The sequence below is a fragment of the Pollachius pollachius genome, assembly GCF_949987615.1.
Source record: "Pollachius pollachius genome assembly, chromosome: 14".
NCBI classification, from domain to species: Eukaryota; Metazoa; Chordata; class Actinopteri; order Gadiformes; family Gadidae; genus Pollachius; species Pollachius pollachius.
The window spans coordinates 2,885,780-2,910,091 of NC_136947.1; the positions used below are offsets into that span (position 1 = coordinate 2,885,780).

Genomic DNA, 24,312 nt, shown 5'->3' on the forward strand with positions numbered 1-24,312 from the left:
TCAGCCTAGGCCAAGACCCGCCCCCGACCCTACATTAACGCAAGGTCTCTCCGCAAAACAGTCTAATTAAATGCTTCACATTAACGCACAGTTCTCTGGACTATATACACAATGCACATATTGTTAAACCTACATGCAATACAGTGAACAGAACATCTGCACATTCCAATGCCCATATTTTGCAGATACCTGCACACGCTGTAGCTCCTTCATTGAGTCCTATGACAAATCATCACATTTTATATTTATGTCTCTTTTTTTCTTCTCTTTTTTTCTGTTTTCGATGCGTTTATTACTGTTAATTATTACTTTTTGCACCAATTTCCAATGCAGATTCCTTGTACGTGTTAAACCCACTTTTCAATAAAGTCACACTGCACCAACATACCTGGTATTTTCAAAATTCATAGCCAACCAAGTACCAATAAACAAAACCGCTATGCTTCCCTCATCCCACCATCAGAGATCGGACTGATAGTATCGATGCCGCAGTCCCACCACCAGAATATTGTGTTTGACCAAATTGCGGCCTCACTTCCACCATTCAACCACCAGGGGATGCTGTTTGACCGTATTGTGGCACCACTTCAGTAATTTCTCCTCTTTCAACGCTAAATGGAACGGACAAGGGGGGGGGATTGAATAGTGCGGATTGAAACCCTTACAGAAGCTCGCAGGGCAATGCACCCCCCCCCCCCCCCCCGATACACACAAGCCTGTGTGTGCGTGCGTGCATGTGTGCGTGCGTGCGTGCGTGCGTGCGTGTGTGTGTGTGTGTGTGTGTGTGTGTGGGTGCTGCGAAAAACACGTGACACGCACTGAGAGGGCGGCTCCTGGCTTCCCACCATCTCTCTGCGCTTCAAACCCTTGGGTCAAACCGGTTGAGTTGAGTTACTTACTTCCTTCTTAAGGTTTCTAGCTCACCCGAAAGGTCTGTCGCAGCGAAGAGCTTTCTCCGCTTTGGAAACCTTTCACCTGATTAACTTGTTTTATAAACACTTTAACCTCCGGTTCTTCCCTTACATTTGTACTTTTATAACTTTATACCGTATCTATGCATTTTAATCACGGAAAATATAAGAAGATAAGGTAGGCAGATAGTTTACTACCGTTTATGTTGTCTTTAGGTTACTAGTACATAATAATGATCAACCAGTTTACTACCGTTTATATTTTCTTTAGGTTACTGGTATATAATAATGAGTTTACTGTAGAAAATACATAGTTAATGTTTCACTGCTTTTCTGACCTGTGGTAAATTGAACATAGCATTCAATATTCAAGTGAATCGTTTGTCTTGAGGCTACTCAAAATTAAAAGAAGGACGTGACAGAAGTCCTTTCAATGTGCTGATATTCAAAAAAGTTAAATAGTGCATAGCGACTGGGGATTTACAGTTTTATAGATCCACCTAGTAGCATGTTGCTTGACTGTACCGCTTTCACCAGGGGGTTCCTGTGGATATAGACTCGGTTCCTATGGCTTAAACCACAGCTGGGGCCATAGAGGGAAAGAAAGAGACTCGTTGGTCACAAGAGGATACCCTATCGATGTGTTGAGCTTCACCAGTTGATTTATACGGAATCTGTGGTTCAGTGAAGTGACGGAATTCAGACTTTGTTCCAGTGGAGAAATTATTCTACCGTTCCTTACTTTTTTATTTTACCACATTTTTAAGTCTATTGTATATCTTTTTTTGTGTTGTAGTATAAGCACAGTTACAGTCTCCAAGGTGTTTAATTCTCATCTCTCAGTTCTCATCTGCTGTACACATCTGTACTGTAGTGAGGTCAGTGTGGTTACGTTGTGGGGTTCATATTATATGGTCTATGAATAATGGTCCATAATGCTTTAACCCATTTGTGCCGGCTGTTGCGCAGCGCAGCAGCCGGCACAAATGGGTTAATGAACTTCTCTCTCAATGAACAGCGAATGTTCAGAAGGCAAAGGAAGTGATGGAGGAGTTGTGTTTGTGTCCAGGTCTCCAGTCTACTATGGATGAGGAGAGAGAGGAGGGGGGTTCTACCTCTAAGACCGCTCTTTCTGGGGAACATGGCCGCCAGAGCAAAGCTAAGAGGTAAGAAGAGGATCTCTCTGTCTGTGGCTGTTGTCCATCTCAGAGCTCAGCAGTGATACATCATGACCCCCTCGTTAGTCTGAGTAAAAGCTGTGTGTGTGTTGAAGGCCAGAGCAGCAGGAGAGAGCAGACTCCCCTGGACCCAGCTGTGTCTCCTTGAAGAGTGGCTGGTCTATGGACAAACCTCCTGAATTCAAAGATGGAAATCAATATATTGAGAGAAGGTAAGGATTGATTAGGGATGATTATAGGGCTGTAGTCAACCAAATCACAACCATCATCTTGGTTGTCTTTAATTCAACCAACTCTACGACCAATCGATTGGTCGATGGTCAAAAGATGATACTAAAACAATGTGCATTGTCCGACCAATGAGAATTTGGTCCAACACGTGCATATCGATATCAACCAAGCGACCAGAACCTGACAGCCCTAGATTTGTAGAGGTACAGCTTCTATCAAACGTCCATACATCTGGTTCTGATTCTTCTAGAAGACTCCAGCAGCAGAGCGCAGACTCCCCTGGACCCACTTGTGTCTCCTTGAAGAGTGACCAGTCTGTTGGTAGACTGATAAACTTTAAAGATGGACGCCCCTCCAGAAAGAAGAGGTAGTAGTTTCAGACGAAAAAAACCGACCAGTTGGTTGTTGTCGGACTCTACTGATACTGATGTTTACAGTTCAGGAAAAACCAATAGATTGTGTGCGTGTGTGCGTGTGTTGTGTTGAAGCCCAGAGCAGACTCCCCTGGACCCAGCTCTGTCTCCTTGAAGAGTGACTGGTCTATGGATCTACCTTGGGAATTTAAAGATGGAAATCAGTCTTCTTGTTTTTCTAGAAGACTCAAGCAGGAGTTATCAGACTCTACTGATGTATGTGTGTGTGTGTGTGTGTGTGTGTGTGTGTGTGTGTGTGTGTGTTCTCCGCAGACACCAGGAGAGGTCAAAGGTTACCAGTGCTCAGTCTGTACAGCAGCATCAAACAGAGCTGATCAAGGTGTGAAAATGTCCACCAAGACGTTTGACTTCAGCTCTACATGAACATTAGAAATTATCTCTTGTGGGGCTAATAGTCTCCAGGATTTCCCCTTCAGACCAGCGGGACATGAATCCAGGACAGACGCTTCTGATGTCCTCAGTGAGTTCAGAGTAAAGTTCTCCTTGATGTTTGTTCTGTTCCAGAGGGCTGAGGAGAACGCACACGCTTTCCTAGACAAGGAGCTGAAGAAGCTCTGGAGGGATCTCTTCTCAGATTACCCACAATGCTCAGGGAGTCAAAGGGAGGAGGAGGAGGTGGATGGTAAGAACAAGGAGCAGAGGAGGCGCGCCATAGAGGGAGTGCTGGACATCACAAAGCTCTGCCTGATGGAGATGAACCAGGAGGAACTGGCCGACACACTGGAGAGCGGTAAGACTCTTACTTTGAAGACAGAAAATATTCTTATTTTGCAAACAGTAAAGTAAGAATCTTTTATTTTAAACAGAATATACTGTTATTTTGAAAAAGAGGAGACTCGTGTGGAAAACAGAGACTTCAAAAAAAGCAGAAATAGACTTTCAGGTTAAATGGTTTGATCCAGATATGTAGGGTTATTGTGGGGGGATCAGGTTAAATGGTTTAATCCAGATATGAAGGGTTATTGTGGGGGTATCAGGTTAAACGGTTTGATCCAGATATGTAGGGTTATTGTAGGGGGATCAGGTTAAATAGTTTAATCCAGATATGAAGGGTTATTGTGGGGGTATCAGGTTAAACGGTTTGATCCAGATATGTAGGGTTATTGTGGGGGTATCAGGTTAAATAACATTAATCATTATACTGCAGATCAACTGCAGAATAACTCAGTGGAATAGATGCAACACTATCTTGTTATGTCAGCATAACAAGTCACCTTACACTGATTCACTATCATTATTACTATCAATAGATCAATCATATTGCTGTGAAATAACAAAAGAGTCCTGAACATTTTGAATCTGTAACATGACGTCCTTGTCACGACCAGCTTCCCTGACCACAAGTAATGAAGCCACTAAATATCATGAAGTTGATCATTTAACAGGAAATATTGACCTGGTTCCACTGACGTCACCTTCCACTAACTGATGTCTTCTGTTGTTTTCTCTTTTAGGATCTGTCGAGTGCCAACGTAAAATCAAGTCTCGTTTGAAGAAGATGTTCAGGTGTGTGTTTGAGGGAATTGCTAAAGCAGGACAGCAAACAGATCTGAACGACTTCTACACAGAGCTCTTCATCACAGAGAGGGGCAGTGGAGAGGTCAACAAGGACCATGAGGTCAGACTGATTGAAACAGCTTCCAGGAAACCAGCCATGGAGGAAAAACCAATCAGATGTGAGGACATCTTTAAACCCTTACCTGAACACGATCAACCAATCAGGACAATAATGACAACTGGAGTGGCCGGCATTGGTAAAACCGTCTTAACATACAAGTTCACTCTGGACTGGGCTGAAGGCAAAACCAACCACGACATACACATCACATTTCTCCTCCCTTTCAGAGAGCTGAATTTACTGAAAGGGAAAGAGTTTAGCTTGGTCGAACTGCTTCATCACTTCTTTATTGAGACCAAAGAAGCAGGAATCTGCAGATTTGACCGATTCCAGGTTGTTTTCATCTTGGATGGTCTGGATGAGTGTCGACTTCCTCTGGACTTCCAGAACAACCCGATCTGGACTGATGTCACAAAGTCCATCTCGGTGGACGTGCTGCTGACAAACCTGATCAGGGGCTACCTGCTTCCTTCCGCTCGCATCTGGATAACCACACGCCCTGCGGCAGCCAATCAGATCCCTGCCGAGTGTGTTGACATGGTGACAGAGGTGAGAGGGTTCACCGACCCACAGAAGGACGACTACTTCAGGAAGAGATTCAGAGAGGAGAGGCTGGCCAGCACAATCATCTCCCACGTCAAGAAATCACGAAGCCTCCACATCATGTGTCACATCCCAGTCTTCTGTTGGATCACTGCTACAGTTCTGGAGGACTTCTTCAAAACATCCCAGAGAGGAGAAGAGATGCCCAAGACCGTGACTCAGATGTACAGCCACTTCCTGAGGGTTCAGTCCATACAGGGGGACATGAAGTATCATGGGAGAGCTGAAAGAGATCTACAATGGAGTTCAGAGAGCAGGGAGATCATTGTTTCTCTGGGAAAACTTGCTTTTAACCAGCTAGAGAACGGCAACCTGATCTTCTACGAGGCAGACCTGGCAGAGTGTGGCATCGATATCAGAGCAGCTTCAGTGTACTCAGGAGTGTTCACCCAGATCTTTAAAGAGGAGTGTGGGCTGTACCAGGACAAGGTGTTCTGCTTTGTCCATCTGAGCATCCAGGAGTTTCTGGCTGCCCTTTATGTCTTCTGGTCCTTTATCAACACTGGGGTCAATCTGCTCACAGAAGAACAACCAACCTCCAGGGAAGATGAACTCCTCCTCTACCAGAGTGCTGTGGACAAGGCCTTACAGAGTGAGAACGGACACCTTGACTTGTTCCTCCGCTTCCTCCTGGGCCTCTCTCTGGAGACCAATCAGAATCTCCTACGAGGTCTGTTGGGGAAAAAAGGAAGTAGATCACTAATCACTCAGATTAAACAAGATCTGCTGGGACAGACAGGAAGGGGCTCACAGACCAATAAGAAAACAGTGTCTTACATCAAGGAGAAGATAGAGGGAGATCTCTCTCCAGAGAGAAGCATCAATCTGTTCCACTGTCTGAATGAGCTGAACGACCGTTCTCTAGTGGAGGAGATCCAACAGTCCCTGACATCAGGAAGACTCTCCACAGAATTTCTCTCTCCTGCTCAGTGGTCAGCTCTGGTCTACATCTTACTGTCATCAGAAGAGGAGCTGGACGTGTTTGACCTGAAGAAATACAAAGCTTCAGAGGAGGGTCTTCTGAGACTGCTGCCAGTGTTCAAAGCCTCCAAAACATATCTGTAAGTTCAATAATAACATGTATTACAAAACACACAACACTATATACGTAATAATAATATACAAAACATCTCTTTAGGTTCAATTATAACATATATCACAATACACACAAAATATACCTAATGCTAGAATATATAAGATATTTTATAGGTTCACTAATAACATGTATCTCAATAAACGTATCATAATATACAGAAAGCTAGGATAAACAAGGTATAATAAAATACAATACATCTGTACGTTCCAGGGGTGGACCTATGGGTGGGCCTCGGTGCTACAGGCCCACCCAGATTGACAGGGGGCCCACCGAATCAGATTCATGGAAGAAAAAATATATATATAATTTTTTCTTTTAATGTTTAATTGTCTGTAGTACATTTTGAATTTTTTTTTTTTACAGTAGCTAACAAAAATGAATAGTATTCAGAAGCTCCTCTCGTACTCAATAGTCCTGTCCAGTGACGTCTTTACGCAACATCACGGTGACGGTTGGCGCCGACAGTGGATTGTTTACTTGTTTGTTCAGGCTTTGAAATAAACTAGGCCCATCCAGTTATGGGAACAGGACGTGGGGACCCAAATGCTGAACACAGGGAGGCAGAGGCGGGGTACGTGGAACGGGATTTATTGGTAGGCAGGCGGGTAGTCAAGTAGGCAGGGGTCCGGTAACAGGCAGACAGTCAGGCAGAAAGGGGTTCGACGACAGGCGGGTAGTCAGGCAGGCAGGGGTCCGATAGCAGGTAGGCAGTCAGGCAGGCGAGGACGAGACGGTATGCGGGTAGTCAGGCAGGTAGGGGTCCGGTGTCAGGTGGAGAACTACGAAAGGGGAGAGGTGGTTACCACAGGGGCAGGCTACGAAACAGAGGTTCAATAATGCTGGTAGGACCGATACTGACTGGGTAGACGTAACGACGAACTGGCGCCGGCTGATAGGAAATCCCCGGCTGAAGTAGGGAATGGTGATTACTGGTGTGCCGGGAGAAGGACCACTGGCGTCAAGTAGTCGCTAGATGGCGGTATTGGACCGCGTAGTAGGACGCGGCGTGACAATCCAGTTATGCCAAGGCCATAAATTACGTAATGAATCCGCCACTGGTACGTTCAGTAATAGCATGTATAACAATTAGGGCTGTTAAAATTAGCGCGATAATAACGCGTTAACACAATCTTATTTTAACGCGATTTAAAAAAGAAATACGCATTAAAGGGGTAGTTCGGAATTTTGGACCTGAGACCTTATTTCCAAGTGAGCCAGTGTTATTTTTCATTGGAGACCGTTTTCAACACTTTTCATTTAGTCCTTCTATTTGCAGAGAACGCTGGTGCTAGGCTAGCGCACTGATATTACCTAGGCAACCGGATCTATTATAGTTTATTTACCTGCCTCTGTCATTGCTATAGAAGTACAGAGTACAGTGCACAAAGGTATTTTATTAGCCTATTCAATAAACAAGAGATGGCCACATTTGAAAGACATAGCAATGTGTCTGATTTTGAAGACGATGAGGAATTAGTTGTATCTAGCAAACTGTACCTGTATGAGCCGGAATACACTGACGAAGAACTGAAGAGAAAGAGCGTCTGTAGAGACAGCCCCCGCAGTTAGAGAACCGGGAAAGAACACCGGGAGACTGGTGGTGCCAGTGCAGAAAAAGTATAAAAATGACAGATGACAAATTGAGTCTCTGCCGGTGTGTTGATGTCCGAGCCAGCAGCAAGAAGCCACAGTTGAGTCCTTTCTGGATCTCGTAATGAAAATTGGTGGAAACTTTGGGGTGCCCATCAGTGGTGTTTATTTTTTACAGTCGGTAAATGCACACTCTAGCACCATGTTGCCGTTCGTTTCCAATCCAGTGATTCAATCCCGCTGTAGGCTACTGCTTGGTATCCCGACTGGAGAGCGCTTCTCGGTTTACTTACACCGGAGCAAAGTAAAATTCCGCCGCAGAAAACAGCGGCAAACATTTTAAAAAAATTCAATCAACTATTTAACATTCATTTAACATACACCCCAATCATAATAAAAAATTAAATATCCAATGTTTTAAACCTTAGTTAAGCTAAAAACACTTTTCTAATAAGGATAAGGACAATTACTTAATCATGCTACCATTTAAGGATCTAATGTAGTTCAATTAATAAAACATCTCTAATTAAAGTTTACATCATTTTTCATTATGTTAAAAGTAAAAGATGTAAGCTATTTTAAACACAGTTCTTAACATGTTTATTGTGTGCAGGCTGAATGGCTGTCAGCTGTCAGAGAGATGCTGTGAAGCTCTGGCCTCAGTTCTCACCTCCAACTCCTCTAGTCTGAGAGAGCTGGACCTGAGTACCAATGATCTGCAGGATTCAGGAGTGAAGCTGCTCTCTGCTGGACTGGGGAGTCCACACTGTACACTGGAAACTCTCAGGTCAGTTTCACTCAATGGTCAAACACTTACACCACAAGTTCCACATCAGAGGACATTGAACAGATTTACCTCCAAAAAGTTAACAGGTCTAAATAAATAAGTAGAATATGTCCTCTCAGGGCTCAAGACACATTTCCTACTGGTGCCACTCATTTTTATATTTTGGTGGCGCCCTAACAAATGTGATCGCAGCCCTTTATTATATGGGAAAATGTCCTTCGTCACGTACCATCCACCTCTGTCCATTCATGTGAACAGATTCACTCACTTTAAATAAGTTGTTGAAGTTTTATTGCATAGGGGGTCTTTCTCAGTTTCTACCGACATCTCTTTCCTCACCAACCAACTCTTCATCCTCCTACTCCTCAATCAAGTCCCTACTAATTAGGGATGCGCATTTCTGGCAAAAATACTATGCAATATTCTCTGAGAAGTATTCGAATAATATTCGAAAATCCGTCAATCAAGAACCCCCCACGCACGCACGCACCTCGTATACACGCACACACAATAACACAGGGAGAGGCTTTTATGATATGAAATCAATCTGTTTATTTCAACAACTGCGCCATCAACATTCAACATCAAAATTATTTCAACGTTGGCTTATGAAGATAGGCCTACATGCGCCGAAAACAGATCGCTATTTATTTTACTGAACACAGCCTGCATGACGGTGAATTAGACACGTCTTTAGAATATGGAAACTATGGCCAAAATAACTTCACACGGTGTGTCTTTTTTCAATTTATTTGTTGCCAACATTCGTAGTGTTGATCAGCAGAGAAATAGTCCGCCAAAGACGTTGACGTCGCTTAGCAACCGAGTACGTTGGGGTTGATAAGTTACCAGACTACTTGCGGAGTCATACGAAAGTCGGCAAAAAATTAACTTTCCTTGACAGCGGTCATTATATGCTTAGCAACGGTCATTATTCGTTATCCTGGCGCCGCAACACTTTAACTCGGCACTGAACATGTTAGGAACTGGGTTGAATGTTTAACCATATCTAATAACAAATTAGATATGGTTAAACATTCAACCCAGTTCCTAACATGTTGTGTTTATTGTGTGCAGGCTGAATGGCTGTCAGCTGTCAGAGAGATGCTGTGAAGCTCTGGCCTCAGTTCTCAGCTCCAACTCCTCTAGTCTGAGAGAGCTGGACCTGAGTTCCAATGATCTGCAGGATTCAGGAGTGAAGCTGCTCTCTGCTGGACTGGGGAGTCCACACTGTACACTGGAAACTCTCAGGTCAGTTTCACTCATCGTTCAAACACTTACACCGCAAGTTCTACATCAGAGGACATTGAACAGATTTACCTCCAGAAAGTTAACTGGTCTAAATAAATAAGTAGAAAGTGTCCTCTCAGGGCTCAAGACACATTTCCTACGGGTGGCACTAATATTTTCATTTGGTGGCACCCTAACAAATCTGGTCGCACCCCTTGATTAGACGTGAGAATGACCTTGGTCACGTACCATTCATCTGTGTCCATTCATGTGAACAGATTCACTCACTTTAAATGAGTTGTTAATGTTTTGATTGCATAGGGGGTCTGTTTCTGTTTTTACTGCGAGAGCCTCAACCTCTCTTTCCTCACCAGACAACTCTTCATCCTCCTCCTCCTCAATCAAATACCTACTAATAATAACCGGCTGCTGATTGGATAATACACTCCAATTAGGATTTATCTTCTTCTCTGGGTCATCCAGAATAGTGCATTTCTTTACAGGCTCTTGAATAGCGCTAGTGCTGCGGTGACATTTTAATGAAACTTTGCACTAAGTAAAAACCAGTGTTTAAGTTTTCTGATCAAAGCAGATTGACTTCATGGGAACTTTAGTGGGTCGTGTTTCCCAATAGAGCTATCACTCTGGCGCCGCAATACAGCGCTTTAGCTCGGCACTGAACTAAACCTTGGCAGTGTGTGTGCATCGCAGCGCCATTACCAATCATCTTATCAAACACAAGACCTGCATCTCAATCTATTTGTGTTGCCATGACAGTAAAAGGTGTATGTTGGATTAAGTTTGTTAATGATGGTATAAGGTGTATGTTTTATTACATTTCTATTCTACTCATAACCATGTAGTCAGACAATAAGGTAGACTTTAGATTTGTTTAGTAAACTGTAATAACAGTTTGTTCTTAGATCTGGCTCTTTTTAGGGACATTTTCAAGAGTTTTGTTGAATCTTTAGTTATCTGACCTCTAAGTAAGTCATATTTTGAAGATCTACTTTACTGACATTTAGTTAAACTAATAAAACCTATCTAATAACAAATTAGATATGGTTAAACATTCAACACAGTTCCTAAGAGGTTGTGTGCATTGTGTGTGCAGGCTTATTGGCTGTCATCTGTCAGAGAGATGCTGTGAAGCTCTGGCCTCAGTTCTCGGCTCCAACTCCTCTAGTCTGAGAGAGCTGGACCTGAGTTCCAATGATCTGCAGGATTCAGGAGTGAAGCTGCTCTCTGCTGGACTGGGGAGTACACACTGTACACTTGAAACTCTCAGGTCAGTTTGACTCAATGGTCAAAACAGTTACACCACAAGATCCACATCAGAGGACATTGAACAGATTTACCTCTATAAAAGTTATAATTCTCACGTGTGTGTGTGTGTGTGTGTGTGTGTGTGTGTGTGTGTGTGTGTGTGTGTGTGTGTGTGTGTGTGTGTGTGTTTTTGTGTGTGTGTGTGTGTGTAGCTTGTCTGGCTGCCTGGTCACACAGGAAGGCTGTGCTTCTCTGGCCTCAGCTCTGAGCTCCAACCCCTCCCATCTGAGAGAGCTGGATCTGAGCTACAATCACCCAGGAGACTCAGGAGCTGCGCTGCTCTCTGCTGGACTGGAGGATCCACGCTGGAGACTGGACACTCTCAGGTATGGAGAGGACAGCTCACCACTCAGGGATAAAGTCTCCTACACGGATTCAAGCCGCTGCTAGATGAAGTGGTTTGAAAAGGCAGCTGTAACTCATATTGTGTAGAATGTGATGAGACAGCAGATGATGAAGATGAATGTTTCAACATGCTGCTCTCACTTTGATTCCCCCCCAGTGTGGAGCACGCTGGAGTGTGGAGGCTGAAACCAGCTCTAAAGAGATGTAAGTGTCTGTTTGATTCATCACAACACACACTAACTTTTGAGATGGAGAGTCCATTCACATAGCAGGAGGTGACATCGAGTAATTCACATGTGGACTTGTTTAAACGCATGTATAACTATGATTCCTTGTGTTTATGTTTGTCTAGTATGTTTGTGTAGGTGTGTGTACGTATGTGTACATGTCTACGTACTGTATGTATGTGTACTTGTGTATACGTACTTATGTATACGCATGTATAGCTATGTTTCCCTGTGTTTATGTATGTCTAATATGTTTGTGTAGGTGTGTGTACGTATGTGTACATGTCTATGTATAGTATGTATGAACCAGGTCTATGGTACCAGTCATTTTCCAACCTCTATGTGAACTCAGCTGGTTCAGTCTGTGGTTGAAACAGGTGGATCACAATGGACGTGTAATGGAACCTTTCAAAGTCTAATATCTTAAAAGTATGTAGACTATAGCTTAGATATTCCAGGGGAACAATCAGCTCATCATGCTGACCGTTTTGATGTATTATATGTATATGTCGTCTAAATATTGCGGGAGTAGTTTCAGTTTATATTTTTTTCTAGGCTTCAATGTTTGAATGGGACAGCCACTCACACACACATGGGATTTACATTTAAGTTTAACTTTAATGATGTTATAAACAATGTGCACTAATATTTCTAAAGCTATAGCACACTAGTCCACTATAGTTGCTCTGATATGATTTAGTCTTTCTATGTTAATGTTTGTAGAGTAGATGAACGTGAAACAGGAAGAAGAAAAAGAATGCAAGAGAACAGTACTAGTGATTTTGATGATGATGATGATGATGATGATGATGATGATGAAGAATGGTTCAGCAGCTAATCTTGTCTTGTTCTCCGTCAGATGCCTGTGAACTCACACTGGACCCAAACACAGCCCACAGACGACTCTCTCTGTCTGAGGACAACAGGAAGGTGACGCTGGTTAGAAAGGACCAGTCGTATCCGGATCAACCAGAGAGATTTGACCACTGGGCCCAGGTGTTGGGTAGGGAGGCTCTGACTGGCTGCTGTTACTGGGAGGTAGAGAGGGAAGGAGATGTTGATATAGGAGTGACATACAGAGGAATCACAAGGAGAGGAGAGTGTGATGACAGGAGGCTTGGATTGAACAACAAGTCCTGGAGTCTTTTTTGTCTTGATGATGTTTACTCTGCCTGGTACAACGGTAGAGGAACAGACATACCTCTCCCCCCCGCTGGCTCCATCAGAGTAGGAGTGTATCTGGACCGGCCTGCTGGCACTCTGTCCTTCTACAGAGTGTCCCCAGATGGAGGATGGTCCTCAGACACACTGACACACATCCACACCTTCCAGGCCTCCTTCACCCAGGAGGACCTCCTCCCTGGGTTTGGGTTCTGGGGCAATAGGGGTTCCTCAGTGTCTCTGTGTAAGTTATAGTGTCTCTCTCTATCTCTATCTCTCATCTCTCTGTATGAAGACACACGTGAACAAAACCACGCGTATATTAACACACACACGCGCATATGATTACAGACACGCACATGTATTAAGACACACACGCGCGCATACATTAACACATACACGTATGATATATTACACACACATGCGCACACACATGCACTCACACACGTGCGCATACACACACACACACACACATATAAACACAAACACACACGTGCATAGATGAATACACATATATAAAGACACACACACGCATTATGCAGTGTGTGTGACGGGAGTAGCCAGGATGTTATTTGTGGGGGGTCAGCTCGGGCCAGTCTTTTATGGCACTGGGGTGGGGTGGCACTTGATGGTCAAAAACGTACATTTTAAAACTCACCAACGGCGACACTCAGGAGGCGGGTTCCCTGCGGCCCGTCAGGCCATAAACAATGGACTGAATTAACGTTCTTATGGACACTACTAATGTCTTATTGATAATCCCATGTTATTGGAATGGGTGCTTAGATGTGGTGCGATGTGTCATGATTATGTGTGAGGGGGTTTGGGACCTTAACATGAGGTTAACATGAGGGATGTTTTTAGTGCAAATGACTGAAAGACATGGAACTTTCATTTTAGGAAATCATCTATTTAGGTCAACTGTAGCATTTTAAGTGCAATATTTATTTAGAATATGAAAATATAAGACTTAAAATAAAAATAATTAGTCAAAATAAGATAAAAAATAATGATGCATATATTTCAGATTTCTTTAGACCGTTTCTGTTCAGGTTTTCGTTTTAATTTTTTTTCTCCGACTGGGGGGGGGGGGGGGCAGTGGGGAGCCATCCTCTGACCAATGGTGGCCGTGGCCTCCATGTGGCCACGCCCCTGAACACACGAGTATATATAGTATATGTAACGTATAGTATATGTAAAGACACACACTGTGTTTTGGTGATGTAAATGGTCGCCTTAGCTCAGGAGGTAGAGCGGTTGCCTTGTAACCGAAAGGTTGCTAGTTCGATCCCCAGCTCCTCCTAGCTGTGTGTTGACCTTAACTGCTTCTGACGAGCTGGCTGGATAACAGCGTCTGCTAAATGCCCTAATTGTAAATGATTGGACTCAACCATAATCCAAATGCTACGTTCTCCTCTTGGGCTTCTGAAAGTTGATCTTGATAAACCCTGGAAGGAAGAGACTTTTAAGATCTTCCATGAGGTTAACTAAGCAGGTTTTACAAAGACTATATTTCTAATGTCAAATGTATTTTAAATATTTATTGATGGTAAATCGAAACATGTTTATACTACAATATTGTGTATATTTTCAGACTTTAACATTTTCATACTGCAGGGCTCTAATATCAGTTTATATTTTGATAAGCCTAACATGGAACCAGATTTAAAGCAGATTTAATTTTATATTCATAATGCAAGCAGTCTGATAAAAGCTATCGATCATGTTGTGATGGCTTTAAACTAATGATTCCTTGTATTCTGTGGGGAACGACACAGCACCAGAACATGTTCAGTTATTAAAGATATGTGCACACCTGTTTATGAATAGTAATGTCTGCTGCTTCTATTGTTTGAGTCCTTGTGTTTATTGTGTACATGTAAGGGACTGTTCTACTATTGTTTGAGATTTTGTGTTTATTGAGTACATGTAAGGGACTGTTCTTCTATTGTTTGTGTCCTTGTGTTTATTGTGTACAAATAAGGGACTTTCTGTTTAGTTAATAAAGCATAATGGTGATAAGAATTCGTTAAGGGTTTTATTTAGGTTTACAGCACACCGGCTTAAACGCTTCCTAACACCTTATTTTTGTAGCTTTTATTTTGACATTTGGTTCGAGCTTTTATTTTTGACATTTAGACAGTATCCGACGGCGGAAGGAAGTGAATTTGAGCATGCGTAGGTTTCCGCACGTTGTGGGCAATGTTTTCCTAATGTGTTCTACACGTTGTATAGTTATTTAAAAAGAATACCTATATCGTAATTTTCGAAAGATTTTATACGAAAAACTGACAGATTGTATTACGTCCATAAATAGGGTTAAATAGATCGAGGGCAAGACGTTTAAAACTATTTGAGATCTCTTTTGCTCTAGAAGCATGGCCACTGTAGTGCAGATTATTGCTGGGAGCTATGAACAGATCATATTTGGTTACAAGGTTACCTGTGAATCGGAATCGGTAAGTGCAATAGGATTGGAAACTTTCCTCGTTTTCTGTTTGGTTGAATACGTTGACATCCGATGTTACAGCCGGTAGACCTATGATACTGGTCTGCCCTCAACTGATTTTAACCTGGCACGACTTGCTTATATTATGTATGTACGATTTAACGTAACAGTCCACCTTATAACCTTAGTTGACCCTACAATGACAAATACGATATAATTGTTCCACTTTGCAGGAATGGAAAGCCACTGCAGACTTCACACATCATGCCCATACACAGTCCATATCAGCTGTCGCAACTAGTGAAAGATTTGTTGTCACAGGCAGCAAAGATGAAACCATACAGTTATACGATTTGAAGAAAGGAGTTGAGCATGGAGCGTTGCTTCATCACGATGGTAAGAAATTAGTTGAATGTAAATGTAAATCAGTTTAACATGATAATTTATCAATATTGATACATTTTTACTTAGAAGTTGAGAATTTCTCTTTTTCATAACTTTGCAATTGCTTTTACAATTGTCATTTGAAATAAAATATGTAAGAAAATTAGTAATAAAGGACACCTTACCGCTTAGATGATGATGGTGATGGTGTGTGTCTTTATTGTCAGTCTGAAATACCTGAGCATAAGCGTATGTCTGGTTTTGTTTTAATCAACAACAAGCTGTAGCCAGGGTCTCTTCGTATGATGCGCTACATGTGTGTTCTTCTCGCCCAGGAACCATCACATGTCTGGAGTTCTACGGCTCGTCTCACCTGCTGAGCGGAGGAGAGGACGGCCTCATCTGCGTGTGGAGCACCAAGAAGTGGGAGTGCCTGAAATCCATCCCGGCTCACCGGTACGTCGAGAACGAGGCCTTGTCAAGATCATAGAACAGACTTAAAGGGGACATATCACACCACCAGGTCTGAGTGTGATTCGCCTTACAAGCCGTTTTGAAAAGCTGCCCCATATGACATCACTAGTGGGCGTGTCTGCCTAGATCTGTGCTGGATAGATCAGTCCAACAGCCTACCCAGTGGACTGAGGTAAACGTTGCTCATCTATCCAGCACAGATCTAGGTGGACACGCCCACTAGTGATGTCATATGGGGCAGATTTTCGAAACGGCTTGCAAGGCGAATCACACTCACACCTGGTGGCATGATATGTCCTATGTCCTTTAACACTCGCCTCAAAGACCAGTTTGCTGATTTAATACATTGAGCACATTGGTGGGGTCAGGGATGTTTCTTCAAATTGATTAAACTGTTTAGAGCCCAAACTGTTTTTCTTCTGCTCACTTTCATACTAGCAAAGTGATGCTGTCATTGGTGGCACCCATTGTAAAGAAAATCTCATTACACGGATTGTATTGGAAATTTAAACTGGATTATATTAATGCTCTATCCCACTGCCCCAACGATAAGATCAATGTGTTAAATCCATAACTTAAAATGATGAAAAAAAAGAAATTGAATACACATTTTTAATCGATTCTACCAGAGGCAAGGTGACATCCCTATCCGTCCACCCCTCTGGTAAACTGGCGCTGTCGGTCGGCACAGACAAGACCCTCAGGTAAAGTCCATTGAATGTTTACAGAAGGACGGCCCTGAAGTCAGATAAATAATACAAACAATAGATCAAGTCAATTGCGAATTCTCATCCACTCTTTTATCTCGGTTAGGACGTGGAATTTGATTGATGGAAGAGCGGCCTTTATCAAAAACATCAAGATGAGTATGTTGCATCATATTGTTTCTAGTGATATCCCAAGCTGGATTGACGTGCATGTTCTCATGTTTTCGCGTTGTGTCTTCGCTGTGACGTCACCGAGTCTGAGTGGCTGAGCATAAAATTGCCACAAATAAATTGATAACGCCCTCCTCTAAATACAACCCTGTTACTCTTGCTTGCTACATCCCCAAAATTAATTCCTGTTTTACTTGCTCATTTGTCATATTACTTAAACATATTCTTCAGCTAGGTCTTTAAAGCAACGCGCCAACATGTTTCCTCTCTTTTCCCTTTTGTCAGATGCACAAATTGTCCGCTGGTCCCCAGATGGGGATAAGTATGTGGTGGTGATAGATGAAAAAGTGGACATTTATGACCTGGCGACCGCTTCTCTGACTGGAACCATCACAAACCCCAAGAGGATCTCATCCATTAAGTTCATAACTGTACGTTTTCGCTGTTATTTGGCCTTTTGAAAACTCAGTCTAATGATCTCTCATGTGACAGGATGGAATCCACTCTGTCCTAAGTAAGAGTCTAATGTTGTTATAATGGTTTCAATTGACATGGCTGTGTGGTCCGTGAAGCCGCTGTTGGACTGATGACTCACCTTATCCTTATATATACATAACATATAATGTGTTACAGATATATAAATAACAAACGCCCACATTATTACCGTCATTCATTCAAATGTTTCTTCATTGAGCAGACACCTTTGTCCATAACAAAGGATTAATTGAGAAATCAAATATTGTAATGTGTACATTTATTTGTGACTGTATTCTGCTACCATTACCCTCTAGAACTCCATCCTGGCTATTGCAGGAGACGATGAGAAGGTGAGGCTGTGTGACGTGGGAACAGAGCAGTGGCTCTGTGAATTCACCGCCCATGAAACAAGGTACATCCCGGCACAAAATTTCAATATCCAACCCTGAAATCAACAGTCGAAGACACATTGCATTTTATTCTCTATTGTACTGTCTGGGTCAATACAAACCACCCCAGCTTTCTATGCATGTCTGTATAGAATCCATCCCTATTTATAAGGATGTTGCACGTGTCGTCCATTAGTAAACATAAACAAAACGGTCAATTTGTGTTTTTCAGAGTAAAAGCTGTTGACTGCTTCAGCGCAGAGGAGTATGTTGTACTGGTCACGGCATCGAACGACGGATTCATCAAAATGTGGAAACTCGTAATTGGCGAGGTGATTATTCATTGGTTGTACCAGATATTTCGTGTAGAAAAATACATTGGTGACTTTAAAATGGAGCGCAAATATCACTGACCACCATATGTCACTGATGCATCACATGGACATTTCTGCACCCAACATCAATTTGTCACAAATATAGTTTTGGGACTAATCTAGATAGCACTAGGGCAAAATGTATATTATTAAGGTTTTTGTTCATGATCTTGACATGGGTATTAAAAGCCCAGCGACGTGGCAGAATATGTTGTTAACGTAGCGGCCTGTATCTGTTGTCGTGAAGGAGCTGAAGCCGCCTACTCTGCTGGGAGAGGTGAACTCCACAGCCCGTCTCACCTGCATGGCCGTGTGGACGCCTGAGTTGATACTGGAAGCCAAGGAAGATCCAGAACCTGCGGTAACACCAGCCGAAGGTACTTGAGAGACGCTGATCACTGACCTTATTTTTTTTTCATCTTACAAAATGGATGTATTGATGTGATTGGCTTTCTTTTTTTCCCATTTTTAAAGTGGCAGAGCTCGCCAAGGAGATTACAAGGAGTAAGAGAGTTCGGATTGCAACTGACGCGGTTATTATTGAAGACGAGAGTCAGCCCAAGAAGAAGGCGAAAAAAGGCACCGGAAGGAAACAGAAAAAACAATAAAATGTTACAATTTGAAAGTTTTTTTCTTTGTGTTTAAACAAACTTGTGTTCACCATTAGGTGGCGCTGGAGTACTCTTATGTTCCACAGTGTAGATCACATTTTTGACTCATTCTGCCGACTTTATTGTATAGTATATTTGTTACTCACAAATACCATGATTTATATTAAAAGGAAAAAATGAAAATGCTTAAAGTCAAATTTGCATGTTGAATTATTTTGTATTTTGAATTATTATTTTGTCGTCAAAACCTTTTACTAAGCTTTACTTTCTTGGCATAACCCGGAAGTACACATAATTATATACAACCCTGCCCTATGGATACAAGCAGAGCGGCACAATACCTATTCCATAATGGCAATAGACTGGATAGGTTTTGGGTACGCAGCCTTGGTGGTTTCCGGGGGAATCGTGGGCTTTATTAAAGCAGGTAAGTTAGGTCTTAAGGTCGGCCGAGATTTGTTACGTTCCATGCAAGAGAGCAAGCAGCAGGCTTGTTGCACCTCTATTTATACGAAGGGTGTTTTGCAACACAGGTAGTGTCGCCTCTCTTGTCGCCGGACTAGTCTTTGGAATCTTGGCAGGATTCGGTGCTTATCTGACCTCTAGAAATTCCCAAAATGTATGGGTTTCACTTGGTGAGTAAACACACTTGGATTGTTTCAAAGTCTAAACTAAACATCGTAACATCTTCCCGCCGTTGGCTACCAACCCTTTTAATGAAGTTTCCTTCCAACTGCAAACCTAGGAATATCAGGAGCACTGGCTGTTGTGATGGGAATGAGGTTTTTCAACTCCTGGAAATTCATGCCTGCTGGGCTGATGGCCTTGACGAGGTAGATAATGTGACTATGCTGTCCGTCTTTGTGACTGCAATGCAATACCCATCCCAACAGATTCAAAATAACTAATAACAGCAGTGCATTTTGTTCTAATGTATTTTCAGTCTATTGATGATGGGCAAGATTATGGTTGGAATGACCACAAGGCCACACCAAACCTGAAAATCTTGGTTTGTCATTGAAAGTAAGATGAATATCATTTGGGGGAAAAATGAATGCAAGACCATCAACTATGTTCATATGACAACACAATTGACTGCTTCTGAGTCATAAGCTTAGTTTACTTTCCAGATGCTGAATATATTTTGGTAAGGATAACAACTACTTGAAATGTTTTATTTTATATGAGAATGCTTTTTTACAGATATGAATAATAATGATATACTTTTTCTTATTGACAATGCTACATTTTTTTACACAACGTGTACATTGGTTCATTTAACCGATTTTGTAAAAGGCCTTTCATGTATTCTATACCCGTTAAACCAATGCCTTTCTGTTTGGATATAAAGGTTTACCAGCTGCAAAACAAATCTTTATTTGGCTCTCAAAATTGTATTCCAGTATTGTACCTACCATTCTTCTACAAAAATAAATGAATTCAAAATGAATCAAGAATTTTCTGTGCGTTTATTCATCATAGTGCATATGGAGGAGGACCTCTCCCCTCAAGCTCTGAGCGTAGCATCCTAAGGCTACCTGCTAGCGGTTTTGATTGCCGCCGTACTTGGCGGACCAATCTACTCGCCCGAACACTGTTGCCACGCATGGCTTCTTGGACAGAGAGACAGCCCTCTCTTCTCTCTCGCCGTCGGGTCCGGGAGGTTTTGCGTTCACAGTTCTCCTCCATCCGTCGCCGTCTGAGCAGATGACACCAGGAGGCAGAAGAGGTCCATGGTGAAGGACTACAGTTTATTCCATGACTCCAGTCCATATACATTTGGACACAGATTTTGAGGTTTGGTGTCAATTGACCCTAAGATGAGACCCTTTGAGAGACGCCCTCCTTACGAGAGTTTTGTGTAGGAATGCAAAAACTGTAATTGTTATTTAAAAAGGATTGCAATCACAGATTTAAAAGTCACAGCAAAGTGATATGAACGTGCATCACTGATCTTAGGTCTGCCTACCCAAGTATCCCTAACGAGGGAAAGTGATCTGGGGCCTGATCTTGGCCTGGCTCGTTAGTGAACATGCGATCCCCTCGGTCCTCCCGTGCTTAATACTTGCCTGATCTCATCAATTAAACATGAAGAGACAATATGTTCTTTTTGTGTCCCTGCTAAGTTAACATGAATAATACACCTATTCCTCTGTAGAGTACACTGTGGTTTGCCTCGGCTCATTAAAAAAAACAAAAACAACTCATCCCTTCTCACCGTATGGGCTTGTCTTTCGTTGTCCTCGTGTGTGTGATGTAATTAGTGGCGTAGTTCGCAAACACCAATGGTGTTGGATGGCCGGTATTCATTCCATTATTTTTCTCTGTGACTTTTGTATTGGAGAAACTGCGAGAGAGTACTCTCACTCTTCGCTGCACTTTGTGGTCGGTGAACCAGAAAGTCCTTGTACAAGCTTTGCCCAATTGATGAGAGAAAAGTGAACCCATTTAGATGACCTGTTGATAGGAGCTATCAGGACTGATCAATCCTTGTTTGGAATGTGTAGATGGCTGTTTACCATATATAGCTGTTCAATGACCACCCACACATTGTATAGTATGTGAACAATGCATATTCATTTGTCCAGCAATTTAAATATTTATGACTGTCAAGTGAGCAGCCATGACAATCTGACACTAAACATCATGATGTCAGAGGAGTCTGATTCTCCCATGAAACACTTCTTACCTTTGAAAGAGGTGTGTCCTGACTCCTGGCACGCAGCGATACTCAATGTTCTGTCCCAGATGTTTCCTTCAATTGTTTGATGTCCGGTAAAAGGATTTACTCCTGCACACAAACACACACACACACACACACACACACACACACACACACACACACACACACACAAATCAAAAGGGCCACCACCCCAAGAAGACGCCCTCTGTCTGGCTGGGTTTTGTTGAAGAAGCTGCTGAATCTGCGAGGCTGTACCTCATATGTTTGCTACACCCCATTAGATTTAATGATGTGGGCTTTTAGGATGGTTTCTTTGCAGTAAACATTCTGTCCTTTCATCTGCCACCACCCCAATGCTTTCCACCTGTTACATTTTAGATTGCATTTCCAAGTCTGTGCTTCTCACAAGTCGTCTTCCCAGTGAGGTTAACGTGGTTAACCTCACTAACTAAAATCATCCTCTACGAAGGAAGCTGGTGCCCGCTGGAATATCCTTCCCAGAAGTGTTTTCTTTCAGAGCCTGTCCAGTGTCGTTTTCCCCTGGTGTTTGTGTTCCGCTTTCAGTTTTAAGTGCAATTTCCTTTTCCAGGAAAACTCTCTTTCGCTCTGCTTCTGCCATATTTGAGGGGGCCACACTAGCGGCCATGCTCCTGTGGCCTTCCTACTCCCATAGCTCTACTAGGTTTTTCAAAGTCAGACTCTGAAGTAGATTTATAGAAGTGGGGGGGGGGGGGGGGGTGGCCTCACCAGGAACGTATCGGGAATGGCGAAGGTAGTGCTGCTTGGCCGAGGAGACGATGACGTCCGCTCTGTTTGGCCTGCTGCTTTTTGGTGGTTGGGTTACACAGTTTTCCCTCTGATGCTTCGTCTCTGCTGATCTGTTCGACATTATAAACAGATTTTAAAAAAAAAAGTTATTATATTTAAACCTTTTTTTATTGCACTTTTTTTTTACAACTTTGTTTTTTCGTTGCATGTTTCGATACACTTTTTCGATGCATGTTTTTGATGTGTCGGCAGGGACTAGTCGTCTTGCGCAAGGATGCCTGTCTGCAGGTATAAATCGACTCAATCGATTTAGACAGGGGTACAATATAGTCACTGACTTGTGGGCTGTGTGTTTAATGACGAGTCATTACAGTCTACCAGAGCCTTTAAAAAAAAACCTGCCCCTTTCGATACGAAGCAGAAAGCTGTTTCTCACTGGAAGTTGCAGTCGCTCAGCGGCCTCTGTGTACAGCGATAGAGGCTGGGTGTTTTAGAGTTGGGAGCTGCATCCTCAGTGTCATCGCAGCCTTCAGTGGCTTGGACCGACGTCCCTCCCCGAAGCCTTTACCCGCTTCTAGTTCCAGTCCTCTGCTTCTTCCATACCTGTTTAGCAGTCCCATAGAAATCCAGCTTTTATTCCATATATAAAAATGGGAGTATTACCTTATTTTAAGGTATGGGATTTCATAGTTAAGATTGCATTTGATAATTTATGATTTAACCACTGAAAATACATTTAAAAATATTCGGAAAACGGAAGTATACTTGCATCCGAAGACAAAGAAGACAAAGGTACATTCCAAAAAAGCATTGACGATGGTGATTAGGACCAAACGAGCTCACCGATTGGCTGGTTGTTCCCAGGCTTAGCGGTTGAGGCTGCGGCAGTGGGGAGTAGGCCGCCGCAGGACAGCCGTGGTCCCTGCCGGCCAGAAGGGTTAACCAGTCCTCGGTCAGGTGGGTCTGCTTCTCGCAGAGTGCCGGTAGATGGAGATGGTCCTCACAGAGAGACAGAGGCTTTCGGGCCTTTGCCTGGGCCTGGTGCTTCTCCAGGTACCTGGAAGGAGGGCCCAGCTCCTGGCCCACGTGGAAGAAGGGGTGCCGCAGAGCCTGGGGAGTTTAGACACGGTATCCATGTCAAGTTGAAGCATGGATGCCGTATATCCGGAGACATTTTGTTTTGTTGTTCTTTTTTTTTGTTTGTTTGATCTTTTCCTACTAAAAGTAACAACCAATCGTGACTTAAACAACTGTCAAGTGATTGAATATACAGACAATAATATAGAGCAAAACATTCATTGTTTTTCTATTGAGATGTCGTTGACAAGAAATAAGTCACACCAGCATAATCCTTCTTAATTTTATGCGATCCCAACCCAATAAGTTGTCTTCCAGTGTTACCTTGCTAGCAGATGGCCTTCTACAAGGGTCCCATTGCAGCATGTTCTTCATGAGAGTGATGCCTTCATGGCAGGCATTGGGCACCAGACATCTAAGGCTAGTGGAGACGCACTTGGGTAAGCAGAAGTTCAATGAAGTAGCCAGGTTGAAGCCCTCTGGCCAGTCCAACTAGTGTGGAAAGGAAAAATAAATAAATAATACAATTTTCAAACGGCAGAATGACTTTCTCTGGCAAAGTGCAAGGGGCAAAGCTGTATATATTATATTACATCTCTGTATATTAACTTGACAGGTATTTCTTTACCTTTTACGCCTTTAACTAGATATCAGCGGTTTGCTATAGCAAATTGCTATAATCAATTATTTTGCGCATAACACACGTTGGTTGCGTTCACTGCAGACGTCTCATCGTCCTCACCTACCTTCCTCAACGTCCCCAGCACCTGGCAGATCTTGAAGACCTCGTCCACCTCGCTGGTTCCGGGGAACAGGGGCCTGAGGGTGTAGAGCTCGGCCACGATGCAGCCCACGGCCCACAGGTCGATGGGGGAGCTGTAAGAGGGGGACCTCAGCAGGATCTCCGGGGCGCGGTACCTGCTCAGCAGTCACAAGGTCACAAAAGTCAAAGTCAAGGTCAAATTTATTTGCATAGCACAGTATCATACACAGCGGTTATTCAAAGTGCTT

General features: G+C 42.9%; 4 protein-coding genes across 7 annotated transcripts; 3 read left to right on the forward strand and 1 right to left on the reverse strand.

Annotated features, from left to right (window-relative positions):
- Positions 1-925: 925 nt before the first annotated feature.
- LOC307085877 (NLR family CARD domain-containing protein 3-like) lies at positions 926-13,825 on the forward strand. Of its 4 annotated transcripts, XM_079750787.1 has the most exons (14): positions 926-1,089; positions 1,981-2,077; positions 2,185-2,301; positions 2,571-2,687; positions 3,007-3,073; positions 3,259-3,484; positions 4,209-5,645; positions 5,697-6,036; positions 8,275-8,448; positions 9,526-9,699; positions 10,793-10,966; positions 11,157-11,330; positions 11,507-11,553; positions 12,436-13,825. In XM_079750787.1, exons 2-14 carry the CDS (start codon positions 1,995-1,997, stop codon positions 12,990-12,992), a joined length of 3,687 nt encoding a protein of 1,228 aa, XP_079606913.1. In that variant the 5' UTR covers positions 926-1,089; positions 1,981-1,994; the 3' UTR covers positions 12,993-13,825. The 4 variants fall into 4 exon arrangements, with proteins under 4 accessions (XP_079606913.1, XP_079606912.1, XP_079606914.1 ...); XM_079750786.1 differs by having other exon boundaries at positions 4,209-6,036; XM_079750788.1 differs by lacking the exon at positions 10,793-10,966 and having other exon boundaries at positions 4,209-6,036.
- Positions 13,826-14,925: 1,100 nt separating this feature from the next.
- pak1ip1 (PAK1 interacting protein 1) lies at positions 14,926-18,936 on the forward strand. Its single transcript, XM_079751497.1, has 10 exons — positions 14,926-15,196; positions 15,420-15,582; positions 15,906-16,026; positions 16,674-16,748; positions 16,858-16,910; positions 17,208-17,353; positions 17,714-17,811; positions 18,021-18,120; positions 18,410-18,539; positions 18,637-18,936. The coding sequence occupies exons 1-10, from the start codon at positions 15,116-15,118 to the stop codon at positions 18,768-18,770; spliced, it is 1,101 nt and encodes a 366-aa protein (XP_079607623.1). The 5' UTR covers positions 14,926-15,115; the 3' UTR covers positions 18,771-18,936.
- A 148-nt stretch (positions 18,937-19,084) lies between these two features.
- LOC307086489 (transmembrane protein 14C-like) lies at positions 19,085-20,195 on the forward strand. The gene is made up of 4 exons (XM_079751716.1): positions 19,085-19,200; positions 19,307-19,408; positions 19,519-19,606; positions 19,717-20,195. The coding sequence occupies exons 1-4, from the start codon at positions 19,125-19,127 to the stop codon at positions 19,772-19,774; spliced, it is 324 nt and encodes a 107-aa protein (XP_079607842.1). The 5' UTR covers positions 19,085-19,124; the 3' UTR covers positions 19,775-20,195.
- A 2,562-nt stretch (positions 20,196-22,757) lies between these two features.
- LOC307086391 (serine/threonine-protein kinase MAK-like) lies at positions 22,758-23,730 on the reverse strand. Its single transcript, XM_079751582.1, has 3 exons — positions 23,626-23,730; positions 23,068-23,334; positions 22,758-22,827 (listed from the first exon to the last, which is right to left on the reverse strand). The coding sequence occupies exons 1-3, from the start codon at positions 23,674-23,676 to the stop codon at positions 22,789-22,791; spliced, it is 357 nt and encodes a 118-aa protein (XP_079607708.1). The 5' UTR covers positions 23,677-23,730; the 3' UTR covers positions 22,758-22,788.
- Between the last annotated feature and the right edge of the window lie 582 nt (positions 23,731-24,312).

What these genes read in the sequence shown, in the direction of transcription:
- LOC307085877 (XM_079750786.1), top strand. Translation starts at nt 1,995, where the DNA reads ATGGATGAGGAGAGAGAGGAGGGGGGTTCTACCTCTAAGACCGCTCTT. An exon ending in AAAGCCTCCAAAACATATCT is followed by an intron (nt 6,037 to 8,274) that starts GTAAGTTCAATA and finishes TATTGTGTGCAG; the next exon opens with GCTGAATGGCTGTCAGCTGT. An exon ending in TGGAGACTGGACACTCTCAG is followed by an intron (nt 11,331 to 11,506) that starts GTATGGAGAGGA and finishes ATTCCCCCCCAG; the next exon opens with TGTGGAGCACGCTGGAGTGT.
- pak1ip1 (XM_079751497.1), top strand. Translation starts at nt 15,116, where the DNA reads ATGGCCACTGTAGTGCAGATTATTGCTGGGAGCTATGAACAGATCATA. An exon ending in AGCGTTGCTTCATCACGATG is followed by an intron (nt 15,583 to 15,905) that starts GTAAGAAATTAG and finishes CTTCTCGCCCAG; the next exon opens with GAACCATCACATGTCTGGAG. An exon ending in GGAAACTCGTAATTGGCGAG is followed by an intron (nt 18,121 to 18,409) that starts GTGATTATTCAT and finishes GTTGTCGTGAAG; the next exon opens with GAGCTGAAGCCGCCTACTCT.
- LOC307086489 (XM_079751716.1), top strand. Translation starts at nt 19,125, where the DNA reads ATGGCAATAGACTGGATAGGTTTTGGGTACGCAGCCTTGGTGGTTTCC. An exon ending in AAATGTATGGGTTTCACTTG is followed by an intron (nt 19,409 to 19,518) that starts GTGAGTAAACAC and finishes CTGCAAACCTAG; the next exon opens with GAATATCAGGAGCACTGGCT. An exon ending in GGGCTGATGGCCTTGACGAG is followed by an intron (nt 19,607 to 19,716) that starts GTAGATAATGTG and finishes ATGTATTTTCAG; the next exon opens with TCTATTGATGATGGGCAAGA.
- LOC307086391 (XM_079751582.1), bottom strand. Translation starts at nt 23,676, where the DNA reads ATGAAGAACATGCTGCAATGGGACCCTTGTAGAAGGCCATCTGCTAGC. An exon ending in GAAGGCCATCTGCTAGCAAG is followed by an intron (nt 23,335 to 23,625) that starts GTAACACTGGAA and finishes TAAACTCCCCAG; the next exon opens with GCTCTGCGGCACCCCTTCTT. An exon ending in TGGGAACAACCAGCCAATCG is followed by an intron (nt 22,828 to 23,067) that starts GTGAGCTCGTTT and finishes ACTGCTAAACAG; the next exon opens with GTATGGAAGAAGCAGAGGAC.